The sequence below is a fragment of the Theobroma umbraticum genome, unplaced genomic scaffold (genome assembly GCF_002168275.2).
Source record: "Theobroma umbraticum cultivar Fairchild unplaced genomic scaffold, ASM216827v3 scaffold_12.1, whole genome shotgun sequence".
NCBI lineage: Eukaryota > Viridiplantae > Streptophyta > Magnoliopsida > Malvales > Malvaceae > Theobroma > Theobroma umbraticum.
In genome coordinates this window covers 1,296,281-1,309,261 of record NW_018397269.1, presented here as the reverse complement: position 1 = coordinate 1,309,261, position 12,981 = coordinate 1,296,281, and the positions used below count along the sequence as shown (strand labels likewise).

Genomic DNA, 12,981 nt, shown 5'->3' with positions numbered 1-12,981 from the left:
TGTGTAAAGATAGCACAAATTGTGCTTCACAATTAAGTACAAATTAAAGAATATTAGCTGGAGGACAACCAACTTACTAAAACCCTAAAAATCTGGAGATTTTTGGGATATTGAAAGATTGGGGAAAATATGGAGGATTAGGGAGATTTGGAGCCCTTTTTAGTCATGTGTCTTTTCCCCCATTTTTACTCCAAAAATTTCCCCAGTCAATATATATAAATATACAAAATTATTGCACTGCTTTTAAGATGAATGATTTTAAGTTTAGTAACCGCCCCATTTTAATCCTTTTTGATCAGTTAAAAATTTCCCAATCAAATCAAATAAATTCTAAATATGATTCTACACTGGTTTTAAGAGCTGATGATTTAAGTTTAGTAACTGCCAGCCCTGAGCTCCTTAATGTTTGATATCATATATCTTTTCAAATTTTGCATAGCCAAACCCAAACTGAAATTTGTGATTATCCTTCCTTGTAACACTTTAAGCAAAGTAAATGAGTAATAGTTATAAATATATAAATAAAACATGCATGGTAGAATTCCATTACAATCTCTTTTAGCTTTCCATTCTTCATAAAACTTGCCTCAGTTGTTGCTTCTTTACTCCTTTTACTAGTATATTCCTTACACATTTATGGCCCAAAATAGTGGTGGCAGCAGTGGCTGTGGCGGAGGCAGTGCTAATAAAAAAGTTGAGGAGCCACAAGCTCACCCTGTGAAAGAGCAGCTACCCGGAATTCAATATTGCATAAACAGTCCACCTCCTTGGCGTTTGTACACTAATCCCATACATACTGTTGTTTATAGATTCTATTCTTTTCCATTCTTTTGTTATGCATTAGGAGTCAATTCTGTTTTCATTTAAATGTAGTTTGAACATTTTACTAATTTATTTCATCTTGCTTCTTCACTTTTTAATGGTGTCATTGTCTTTTCGTTCTGGTTTGTAATATAAGATATGCATGGTTTATATTTCAATATTTAGTTAAACTGTGAAAGATTTTTTAACCAGTCTGATGGTACTAAATTGATCACATTGCAGCTGAAGCACTTGTATTGGGCTTCCAACATTATCTATTGACTCTTGGCATCACTGTTTTGATTCCAAGCATGATCGTTCCTCAAATGGGTGGTGGAAATGTAAGGATTTAACTTGATCTTTATCATGATCATTCTTCTGTTTTCTTGACATATTATCCTCTATATAGTAACTAAGCTTAGTCTTTTTCTCTTGCGTCGATTCAGGCTGAGAAGGCTACAGTGATTCAGACCTTACTCTTCGTTTCCGGAATAAGCACACTTCTTCAATCATTCTTTGGCACCCGACTGCCTACCATGGTAGTTGGTTCTTATGCATATTTAATCCCCGTGACTTCTATTATCCAAGCAACAAGATACGAGTCCTACTCAGATCCTTATGAGGTTGATTGCATGTTTTATACTTGAAATAATTCTTTTAGATTGTATCATTTTTCACTTTCATTTGTTGCATTTACTCACTTCAGTAACCCTGTCTGTGAATTTATAGAGGTTTGTATGGACTATGAGAGGGATCCAAGGCGCACTGATTATTGCTGCATGTTTCCAAAGTGTAATGGGATTTTTTGGCTTTTGGAGAAATGCTGTGAGGTTAGTTCTAGAAATCGTGCTCAGATTTATTGGATGGTTGGGTATTCTGAGTACTTTATCCTTTCTTCAGGTTCCTTAGTCCTCTTTCTGTTGTTCCATACGTGACTTTTACTGGGCTTGGACTTTATCATCTTGGCTTCCCCATGGTAAAGAGTTCAATCTTTCATCCGTTGCTTTCAATTATTGTTGATAATTGCAGTGCTGCTTCTCTTTCTTGCACTTAAAGCTTAGAGCCTTTTTTCTTTCTTCTCCTTTTAGGTGGCGAAGTGTGTTGAAATTGGTCTTCCGGCTATTATAGTGATGGTTTTCATTTCACAGGTTAAGTATCAATTCCTTTCTGAGCTAGCAATTTGTCAAGAGTATCATAGAAAGTAGAGTTTTTACCAGGAATGCCATCTTCTCAAGCAACAATTTTTTGGTTTAGAGTGAACACAGATAACTCTTATCAGTTATTAAAGAGTTATGTATCTTACAGCTTTTCAGTTGACCAGACTATCTAAGATGTTATACAGTTTATAAGGTGTCATTATGGATGAGTTCCTTTCCCTTAATATTGTCACCTGTTCAATGCTTTTGCAGTTTCTTCCTCATTATATAGAATCCAAGCGACCCATATATGACCGGTTTGCAGTCCTCTTTTCAGTTGCAATTACATGGTTATTTGCTCAGCTTCTAACTTCAGCTTCTGTGTATAAACACAAACCTGAGAACACTCAGATTAGTTGCCGGACTGATCGTGTTGGCCTTATTAGCTCAGCTCCTTGGTTAGACTCTGAAAAATTATCAGTGCCAATTTTTAAACCAGCCAAATTATTAAAGACACTTTTGTTTAAAATATTTATAAATGTAATTATTTTGACAACATAAGGTCTTATTACTTCATATCATATCCTTGGCTGCAGGATATATATTCCTTATCCCTTTCAATGGGGAAGCCCCACTTTTAATCCTGGAGAAGCTTTTGCAATGATGGCTGCTTCTTTTGTATCTCTCTTTGAGGTATGATCCTTGACAGAGCTTTAAAGTGTTTCTAGGTTCTTAGCTATCTATTATGCCATCAATCTCTCTTACTTTTGGAGCCCTTAGAAGGTGGATTACAGAAACATCACCTGATGCTATACCATTGATCTACAAGTATAATTTCTTTTGCAAAAGTCTACATTATGAGCTTGTCTAATAGAATTAAATTTCACTCATTTAGGAGCAGAACCATGCATATTGTATAATTCAATAAAAAATTTTGTTTAGACTTTTCATATCATAGACATAACAGCTACTAGTAGAAAGATTGAAATGTGTAACTTTCAGTAACCATCTCCTGGTTATCTGCAGTCAACTGGCACATTCTTTGCAGCAGCAAGATATGGAAGTGCTACTCCAGTGCCTCCCTCTGTTATCAGCCGTGGTGCTGGATGGCTGGTAATATTTGTTTCTCAGAACTGCCAATGAAGTAAGGAACAATACTTTGACCTTACTCTCAATTCTAGACTTTATCCCTTCTTGTACAATGCCTTTGCTTTTCCAGGGTATTGGGGTTTTGCTTAATGGCTTGCTTGGTTCTGTTACTGGCACTACTGCATCAGTGTAATGAACTTGAACTTTTGTTCTTGAACATTAATGTAATTTAGAACATCAGATGGATGATTACTAGCCCCACCTATACTTATTCTTTGCTCTTTACAGTGAAAACACCGGGCTTTTGGCATTGACAAGGGTTGGAAGCCGCAGAGTGATACAAATATCAGCTGGCTTTATGATTTTCTTCTCTATATTTGGTAGGCCATCCATGCAACATTAAATATAATGGCAGGTTTTAGATTTCTTCTGTTATAATTTATCCTCAACTTCAATAAGTTAAAAAAGCTCCAGGTGTACTTTTTCCTTCCTCGTTTCATTTACACTGCTGTTGCACTCTAGTATGTTTCTTTTGATAATTACTGATCTTTGGCTATGTTGTGTACTTTACAAGGAAAATTTGGAGCATTTTTTGCTTCTGTGCCACTACCAATTGTAGCAGCTTTAAGTTGTGTTCTCTTTGGCTGTGTCTCTTCTGCTGGCCTCGGCTTTCTCCAATTCTGCAACCTGAACAGTTTCAAAACAAAATTCATATTAGGCTTCTCTTTCTTCATGGGAATATCTGTTCCACAGTACTTCAGAGAGTATTACCATGGTGGTTGGAGATCAGCTCATAATCCTGGATGGGTAACATCTCAGGACTAAACTTATAAAATTAAATAAACGAATCTTAAAAATTTCATGTTTTTAGCTACTTAACATTTTTGAATGAATTACAGCTCAATGACATAGTGACAGTGATGTTCATGTCTCATACAACAGTTGCTGCTTTGGTTGCATTGTTCTTGGATGTGACACTGTGCAGAGAAAATGATGAAACAAGAAAAGACAGTGGCTTGAAGTGGTGGGAGAAATTTAGCTTATACAAATCAGATGTTAGGAATGATGAATTCTATGCACTACCCTGCAGCCTGAACAAGCTTTTCCCAGCTCTTTAACTCTTGCACATCTTTATCTGTTAAACTTCATAAGAGTGAAAACTTGAGCTGTTGTTTTTGCAGTAATGATTATTATCTTTCCACTTCCTTTTTGCAATTCCTTCATGTTTCCCAATCTTCATTCTATCCTGTTCCCACATTCGAAATTTGATTTTCCAATAAATATCAAACCAAAAACAAATTCGATGTTCCAAGTTTGAACTTACTGACCAGCCTCGCCGTACTAGAAAATTGTGATGCTTTTAATATTTACAGGTTAGAAATGGCTGAGGCATTGCTTCAATGTAGTCACACCACGGAAATGTGAGAAGAAACCTTTGATTTAGAAGACGAAAAAAGGGATGAAAATGGAGACAAGAAAGTATAAGTGAAAATTCACTGTTTCATGATAAGTGTATGTTGATGCCTGTCAAGAAATAAGACTTATGAGCTTGATCATAAAATCTTTACTCTTGTTTTGAAGGGAGAATTAAATAGATTAAATGGGGTAAGATGCGGGAAATAACTCTTTTATATTAACAAAACCACAAAGAAGATTGGGCTGGGTTTGGAATGGTGTTAAAGCCGAATCCTTTTTCCCCCTCCGTGGCCCAAAGTAAATTGTCACAGATAAACGAACAGAAACGTGAAACCGATAGACAGCAGCAGAAAACACAGCCGAACAGAAAGGACCAAAAGACACCAATACAATTTAGCCGTTGAATAAGCGGAAAAACAAAAGAGCAAGAGAGGAATGTGTTCATCCTTAATGCTACGTCGTTTCTTCTGCTTCAATGCAGCATCATCATCATCAGTAGCAGCCGTTTCTTCTTCTTCTTCTCCTACTTCCAAGAAAAAGTCACTTGTCTTCTTGGGTTCCCCTCAGGTACTTTAAAAAACTTTTTTTTTTAAAAAAAGCCCATTTTGATATACTAAATTTATATGCATAAATGTATATCTTATTGCTCTTTGTTTGTTTCTTTAATAACATGGGTGTTTTTTTTTTTCATTTCAGGTCTCTGCAACAGTTCTTGATGCTCTCTTCAATGCCTCTGCTGCACCAAGTTCCTCTTTTGAGGTACTGAAGAGAAAAACATTTGAAATTTTGATTGAAAGTTTTCAAGTTTGTGTTTATAATTCTTTTCTTTTACCATAATTTGGTCTGTTTGATGATGGGTTCTTGTTAGTTTTGGAAAATAGGCTCTTCTTAAGAGATAATGTTTATTGGTAATTATTAAAAAATTTGATGATTTTAGGCTAGAGTATTGTTAAAGGAACAGTTCAATTACTTGAGAAATTGATTTGAAAATAAGAATGTTAAAACATAAACAGATCTCAGCTTGTCAGTTGGCATCCCCACTTTTAAGTAGTTTTTGGGAAATCTATTTTGATATCGAAAAGGTAAAGCCCAAATTGTGTGAATTGAAACTTTACTGATTTTCTTGGTATTTGCACCTTGAATCAATCAGCGCATACCTTTTTTTGCTGAGAAAAGAGAGTACAAAATGTTTGCTGTGTGGGATGTTTTTGATAGTTTTCGTCGATAATCATTGCTAATTTGGTAATATTTAGGTTGCAGCAATTGTTACTCAGCCGCCTTCTAGAAGAGATAGGGGCAGAAAGGTGATGCCTTCACCAGTGGCACAGTATGCTCTTGACAGAGGCTTTCCTTCTGGCCTCATCTTCACACCGGAACATGCTGGAGAGGTAATTTTCCTTTCAGTATTTTAATTTAGTACACTTTGGAATCATAATCATTTTCTTATGGAAATCTAAAATCTGCATGAATAATGTGCTGCTTTGAATTGGTGTAAATCTAATCTTCAAATTTTGGTCCAATTTTACTGCTATCTTGTTCAAATAATCTTTGAAGTGATTTTGGTCCAGTTAGAAACTTGGAATCTTGTTTACGACCGATCTTTGTTTGGAAGAAAGAAAGGAGGGGGCAGGGGGCGGAGGGTGAGGACTCAGGAGGCTAAGTAGAATAAGTGTTAAACCTTATAGTAGTTTTCTTAATAAGCGTTCAAATTGATTAAAATAATGATTGCTTTCTCTCAAATGGCCTAATTTGTGAACTTGATATATTGCCTAATTTGTTGTCTGAGATGCATGTGAACTAATTACTTTTCGGTCGCAACATTCTAGAAAGGCCTTATTGAGTTGCTGAGTGGAGTGTTAATGTGAGTGTGTGTGTGTGTTACTATACTGTGTTAATTCAAGTCTCTGTAGAAGTCTTGACTGCATAATGATCTTTTTAAAAATTTTCTCTTTTATGTAAATATGTATGTATCTATCTGGTTCTTTTTGCTTATCTGGGATGAGCTAATTTTTAAGTTATGTTTGGAAATGATGAAATTAGGTTTTTTAATTAGTTTTCCTTGATTGGTATTCATCAGTCAGGTGGAAGAACAAGTGCCACTTTTTTTTTTAAGTATACTTTTAATTTAAACACTTTTGATGCAACAAGATAATTCTAGCAGTCTTTCTTATATGTCTACTTTGTTAGTCATATAAAAGCCATTAAACTTTCCCAACCTGCTCATAAGGGGTTATTTGCTTGAAAACAATTAATTTTTATGCAGGAGGCCTTCTTGTCCAGTTTGACAACTTTGCAGCCTGAACTTTGCATTACAGCGGCATATGGGAATATTTTACCCACCAAATTTCTGAATATTCCATCATTAGGTTAGTCAATGGTATTTTTGTTAACAAATTTGGAGTTTTGTTTATCTTCTGCCCATATGCTGTTTGTGCTTATCTAATGTTTGTTCTCAAGTAAACAAACCCAGCTACCAGATTTCTTTTAAATATATAATAGAAATGTGATCTTTACTGATTCAGCCTTCTGTCAGGTGCTGGTTTCTGTACTGAAAGATGATTGCTTGTTTTGTTGACTTGAGCTTGTAACGCATATATTGCTTGGAAGAGAGCTTGGTCATTGTACTTGGTATATGTGGTTAGATTGTTAAATAGCTAAGGAGTAATACCCCTAAAGCATTTCAAATCTTTCTTTTCTTATCCATAATGCACCTCAAATCCTCAATCAACAATCAACATAACTCTAGGTTAATAGTACATCTTTCGTAGAATTTGTATGTAATGCATTTTTATAATATTCCTTATGTTATAATGAATTAGTTTCCTGTATGGCATAAAAATCAAACTAGGGCTTCAAATCGTGCATGATTATCCATTAGAAGAAATAGAATGAATAATTTGTACATTTTCAAAATTTCAGGGTTTGGGTATTAAGAACAGTGATGTCTTCTTAAGGATGAAGGATAAATTATCTTTTAAAAGTCTCAAAGTATGCATCTTTTTTTTTCAGGAACAGTAAATATACACCCAAGTCTACTGCCACTGTACCGTGGTGCCGCTCCTGTTCAAAGAGCTCTTCAGGTTCATCCTCTCTAAAGATTTCATTGTAATTATTTGAATGCTTTTATGATTATCCCATGATGTACAATCATTCAGTCTCTTCACTAGGATGGTGTCAAAGAAGCGGGAGTCTCGTTAGCATTTACTGTACGTGCATTAGATGCTGGACCTGTCATTGCCCGTGAAAGTCTGGAAGTTGATGACCAAATTAAGGTAAGGATAATTGTTGCCTGAAAAATCAATAATGGCTTATATTGTCTATGATCAAAGGGTTTAAGTTAACCAATATTTACCTTTGCAAGTCCAAAAGATGTTTGCCCTACACCAGTTGGTGAGAACACTAGGCAAGTGTTTTAGCGATAAATGGACTTTTCTTTCATCTATTAACTTTACATCATACGCACAATATAAAATGTTGATAGTTAGCTAATTATTTGCCCTTTTTTCCTTTATGTTTTTCCTTTTGTTGCCTCTTCCGTTAGATGCCATGTATGTTTGCTACACTTGTATGCATGCACATAAGCACAGATGTGGTTGTGCATACACCACATCCACACCACAGTCACTATAAGTTCAATTTTAGCTTTCTAAATTGATCTTCTGGATGCTGCATTAGTTTATAATCTCTAACCTTATAAATTAATTATATTGACAAACACTAATATGATTTGCATGCAGGCACCAGATTTGCTGGCATTACTATTTTCTGAAGGTGCTCCTATTTTCTTCCTGATACATCTAATATTTTGTTCTGTTTCATGCTGCAACACTCTTGCAGTTTATCTACTTTATTCTGTATAACCGTATGTTACAACTTGCATGAAACTTATAAGTTGTTGATATTGCCTGTTGCTGCACATTAGTCAGTCACTACTATAGATTACATAAAGCAATCTTGTTTCATTCATGCATGCTTGCATAGATGTATTTGCAACATCAGACTGATGTAGAACAGCTTGGGGTGCTAGGGCTTATGATAATAATAATCTGAAATTCCTATAAAAATTGGGAAATGAATACAGAAAAGAGAAACAGGAAAGAAAAGATAACCTAAGCATCACCCCTAAGGTTGATTGCATCACAACATCACAATAGCAACAATGCTAAATTATTCTCATAATCTCTTAATCTGTCTTTAAAAGAAAGAGTACATCAATATTTATATAGGCTACAAGCCTGCTTTCAACCCTAATCTTAACAGAACTAGAAATCCTATTCAGGTTAGACTTTAAAGAAAATACTGAAGACTCCTTATAGAAAACCAAACTAAGACACTAAACCCTAACATGAGCATTTAGCCTATTTTTGGCTATTTCGATATAATTCTTGTCCCATTGTTGTAAATCATTGGCATAGACTGCTTTCATTTGCCTAAATAATAGAACTGTAAGACCTGTTTTCTGGTTACTGAGTCATATTTCTCACGTATAACATCATCCTCTGCTTAGATTTATGTGGATTTATGTTGTGCAATTATACATGTCAATGCAATATTGTTTGGTTCGGTTATCTTCCTTCATCTTGTTTTTAGTTTTAATTTCATCTTTTGGGTGATTGGTTTCATTTTAAATTATGCAGGTTCTAAACTTCTTATTAGCAAACTTCCTTCCATATTCGACGGATCAGCTAAGGTGCATGCAGAACCTCAAGATGATTCTAAAGCTACCTTGGCTCCTAAGGCAAGGCTTCAATTAATATTATTTGTTTAGTTGCTTATCGAAGTATCATTCATAGGAATTATTTGAACTCTGTTTTGCCTCTTGGTTGTGTCTCTGTTCTTATATATCCACAAAATTACTCGCTGATGGCATGTATTGTTTCTGAATGTTTATCAATGTTGCTATATAATCAATAAAAATATGTTGGTATACTTTTACATATTTACATACCATTTGTCACTTTTTTTGTGTGTTTATTCAGTATGTTCATGTAAAAATAAACTTTGAATCTCTTTTGCCTCTTCCTGATGTTTAGTGGAATACTACGTATTTGTCGGCTGGTGAAATGTTTACTTTTCATATGATGGCCTACTTTAGGCTCAACTCAGTGTCAATTGAAAAGAGCTGATGGAAGTGATAGATTGCTCAGGCTTTAAAAACGATAGAACTTTGCAACTTGCTACTGTAAGAATTTACAGCGTTTAAAATGTCTGAGCACCTTTAAAGGTAGTAGCATCATTTCCAATGAAAGAACTGTTTGTCTAAAATTTTATCAAAATGTGCTTCTTGTGATCCCCCATAGAAGTTACTGCATGGCAATTGCAAAGAAATCAAGCTCCGCATTTCTCCCTCGTTTACTTGTTGCCATTTTTGTTTTATTGAACATGCAACCCTTAACTCCGCTATACTTGTTCTCTCTACTAGAAAATGCACCTTTTTCATTGATTTTAGGCATATTGATCATGCATAGATATGCATCTGCTCTTGTTCACATTCATATATCTTGCTTGGTAGATCAGCTCAATATTGTGGTACCGGATCATGCCTAAAGTCTTGCATGATCTGGCCTAAGGTTTGTTCTGTCAAAGTTTAATTGGTTTAGCTTCTTGTTTTATGGTTCACATGCAAACTATAGATGTCTGTTATATGAGTAAAGTAGCAAACAAGGCGAAACAATATGTTCAAATTGTATATATGGTAGCTCTGCCAGTGACCTCTAATCAGTCCATTATGTTGCCTAATTTAACCTTTTTCTGATTTAAGCAGATAACTCCTGAAGAATCATGGCTATCCTTTGATGATGAAGCTTTAGTCCTACATAATAAGGTTGGTTCCTCTTCCTTATGCTGTGAATCTGAGTATGCAGTCATGACGCGCAACTTCTTCAGGTTCGTGCATTTGCAGGCTGGCCAGGAACCCGAGCAAAAATTTTAGTTGTTAATGACAAAAGTAGCAGCCATAATATCCTGGAACTTAAAATCATCACCACAAGAGTAGGGCCTGATGATAATATTCAGGGTAATGATGTAAATGACATTGCTTTTGTCAAGGGTGCACTGGTATTTCCATGTGGAGGATGCACAACTCTTGAGGTGTGTGATAATTTATAGTTTTTGGTTTTCCAAATAATGTTTTATGGAATTTATTGGTGTTGTTAGAAGTTGCAATTTGTACAATATCCATCGGACACATCCAGTTCTCCTATATTGTGTTTACCAAGAAACCTCTATTTTAATGCTAAAGCTCTTAATGATAAGGCGGCCAAATATAATTTTCTAATCAGCTATTCCTACATCCAAAGTCTCATTTCTAATTTTTTGGTCTCCCTGATTTGCTGATCCTGAAACTTTGTTGATTAAAGCAGGTATTGGAGGTTCAACTTCCTGGTAAGAAGGTAATAACTGCAGCCGCCTTTTGGAATGGTTTACGTGGTCAAAAGCTAAAGACATTATAACAGAGGAGGCATTTTACATAAGAGCGGCAGTGTAAAATTTCTGTTGAGATTTGGATTCAAAACTTTTTAATATTTGCTTCTGTTATTCTTTATTGTTTGAGACATATGTCAAATTTATTTGTCTTATAATGCCCTCCTTTTCCTTTGAACGGACATGTGCAACATTGAAGTGTTAACCTCTAAATTGTATTTCTGTAGTTGCGCAACCTATCACCATGGTCAGCACAAAGAGCAAAAAGTGGTAAATAGTCTCCTTGTTTTCTAAATTTTTTTGTTGTCATTTGATTCATACATAAAAATGGTTCTTTTAAGCAAATTCAGAATCTAGTTTTTCAATGAAGTGATTATTTTTTCGGTTATAAGCTGTGACTATTAATTGAGGAACTAAGTGCCTGAGCTTGGAGCATTTATTCATCACCTTGATGAAGAGCATGTTAGGTGATAACTACATGGGATTAATTGCTTGGGATTTTATTTTGGGTGTTCATCTGTGAGAATGAAGTAAATTAACTGTCAATATTCTAGCATATATCATTGTACATCATAAAGGATTTGATCTGTTTAGGGCATGATACTATTTGACAAAGAATAAGGTGTCCTTAACAATGTAGCTGTTGGTCAATTGTTCATTCTGGGGGCAGCTAATTGCATTGCCCAAGAGGACAGATTATCATCTTCAGTTTGCGAGACTTGAACCAAAGGAATGTTGCTATTACTTTACATTTAAGCTATCGGAGAATGTTGTATCTGACAGCTCTAATGTTCAGTATGCAGGTCTTTGTCATACGGACAAACTACGCAGGACATTATCAAATTTGATATGTAGTAAAGAAAACAATCATTGGGTAAGACTTATCAAAACGTGAAAGTTTACAACTTGGCCAAATTTAAAGCATTTGGCACCTGCCACCAATCTATGGCAAGTGCATAAAGTTCATAGCTTTATCAAGCTTACAATGAAGACATGAAAGCAAGGAATATGCAATACATACAGTGATGACCACATGGTAACCTTGTAAGGGCACATAAAAATGCTCATTTCTCAACGCAAATGGAAAAGAAGAGAAGCAAATTGTGATGGACGGCCCAAAAGGCGCGTTGCAGTCCATGGTGAAGAAAGAGAGTTTGAAATTCGGACGGTAGTCCATGATTCTCTATTGCTCGAGTTAGGCTGGGCATCTGAGAAAGAGCTCCTTCTTTTTCACTTTTGGGAGTACAAGCAAAATGGTTTACGCGATTATTGTCACTAAATTGCTTATTCTTTTAGAATGTTGACTACCAGAAATGTGTTTGGAATTTTGCATACAGCTATGTTACCGAACCACGATTCTAATGCAAAAAATATACCTGTTAAGTGAAAGAAAGCTCGATTTTATTATATTAATTTTTTTGCTCATAGAGGAAAGAGATCAATTCTTATTTGGGTTTACTTCGAACTTGATATCTAAGGTTAATAAAAAATTTGATAAACTTTAATATTATTTTTTATAAGTTATGTTTTTAATCTTAAAAATATGTTTATTAGATTAAAAAAAGTCTTATCTTATTTTTAAATGATATAAGATCCATGGCAACTATGTTAGCAAGCACAATGTAATAACGACTAACAAGAGATTGACTCTGACAATAAGTTACCTATATAGACAATAAGAATTATTAGTTTTGAATTTTACACTAACAACTCTTTGTGGTTAATTATGAATGTCCAGTAAATGAGATGAATTCTTTTGAAATGCACACGTAATTTTAACTCTTGTGCGAAGTGTTGATTTGTTATTGGTGGAATTAACACAAATGATGCAGGACAATCATAGAAAGAATAAAACCCAAAAGAGCGATGGAAGAATTGCTTGTGAAATTTCAAAGAAATAGTGGATAGAATCAAAAAAATAGAAGCCATTATTGTGACGAATTTTAGTAATAAATAATTGGAAAGCAAAGCCACACTGATTGAACAAAATTCAAAGTGAACATAAAAAGTAGTCTATAATTTAATCCCTCCATGGGGTCTCACTCAAATAATTTAATCCCTCATGATTTTGGGCACATTAGCATGGTCTGTGGGCATGCCTTCTCTTTCTTTTTCT

The 12,981-nt window shown here is 34.9% G+C and overlaps 2 protein-coding genes across 5 annotated transcripts; both read left to right on the top strand.

The window, feature by feature from the left end:
* The first annotated feature begins 636 nt into the window (after window positions 1-636).
* On the top strand, window positions 637-4,221 carry LOC110425775 (Xanthine/uracil permease family protein). The gene is made up of 13 exons (XM_021440774.1): window positions 637-772; window positions 1,045-1,142; window positions 1,248-1,424; window positions 1,531-1,631; window positions 1,702-1,777; window positions 1,890-1,949; window positions 2,211-2,395; window positions 2,534-2,630; window positions 2,964-3,050; window positions 3,157-3,215; window positions 3,315-3,406; window positions 3,601-3,833; window positions 3,926-4,221. The coding sequence occupies exons 1-13, from the start codon at window positions 637-639 to the stop codon at window positions 4,142-4,144; spliced, it is 1,620 nt and encodes a 539-aa protein (XP_021296449.1). The 3' UTR covers window positions 4,145-4,221.
* A 384-nt stretch (window positions 4,222-4,605) lies between these two features.
* PDE194 (formyltransferase) lies at window positions 4,606-12,228 on the top strand. Of its 4 annotated transcripts, none has more exons than XR_002446070.2 (13): window positions 4,606-5,009; window positions 5,139-5,201; window positions 5,696-5,830; window positions 6,706-6,808; window positions 7,452-7,522; window positions 7,610-7,714; window positions 8,180-8,213; window positions 9,080-9,180; window positions 10,207-10,266; window positions 10,329-10,532; window positions 10,805-10,925; window positions 11,093-11,135; window positions 11,662-12,228. XR_002446070.2 is itself a non-coding variant. In XM_021440848.2 (12 exons), exons 1-11 carry the CDS (start codon window positions 4,878-4,880, stop codon window positions 10,892-10,894), a joined length of 1,098 nt encoding a protein of 365 aa, XP_021296523.1. In that variant the 5' UTR covers window positions 4,606-4,877; the 3' UTR covers window positions 10,895-10,925; window positions 11,093-11,210. The 4 variants fall into 4 exon arrangements, 2 of the variants coding, with proteins under 2 accessions (XP_021296523.1, XP_021296522.1); XR_002446069.2 differs by having other exon boundaries at window positions 11,460-12,228; XM_021440848.2 differs by lacking the exon at window positions 11,662-12,228 and having other exon boundaries at window positions 11,093-11,210.
* The last annotated feature ends 753 nt before the right edge of the window (window positions 12,229-12,981 follow it).

Coding starts and splice junctions, on each gene's coding strand:
- LOC110425775 (XM_021440774.1), top strand. CDS start 637: ATGGCCCAAAATAGTGGTGGCAGCAGTGGCTGTGGCGGAGGCAGTGCT. Junction 1,425..1,530: donor CCTACTCAGATCCTTATGAG/GTTGATTGCATG, acceptor GTGAATTTATAG/AGGTTTGTATGGACTATGAG. Junction 3,216..3,314: donor ACTGGCACTACTGCATCAGT/GTAATGAACTTG, acceptor TGCTCTTTACAG/TGAAAACACCGGGCTTTTGG.
- PDE194 (XM_021440848.2), top strand. CDS start 4,878: ATGTGTTCATCCTTAATGCTACGTCGTTTCTTCTGCTTCAATGCAGCA. Junction 5,831..6,705: donor CACCGGAACATGCTGGAGAG/GTAATTTTCCTT, acceptor ATTTTTATGCAG/GAGGCCTTCTTGTCCAGTTT. Junction 10,267..10,328: donor CTTTAGTCCTACATAATAAG/GTTGGTTCCTCT, acceptor CAACTTCTTCAG/GTTCGTGCATTTGCAGGCTG.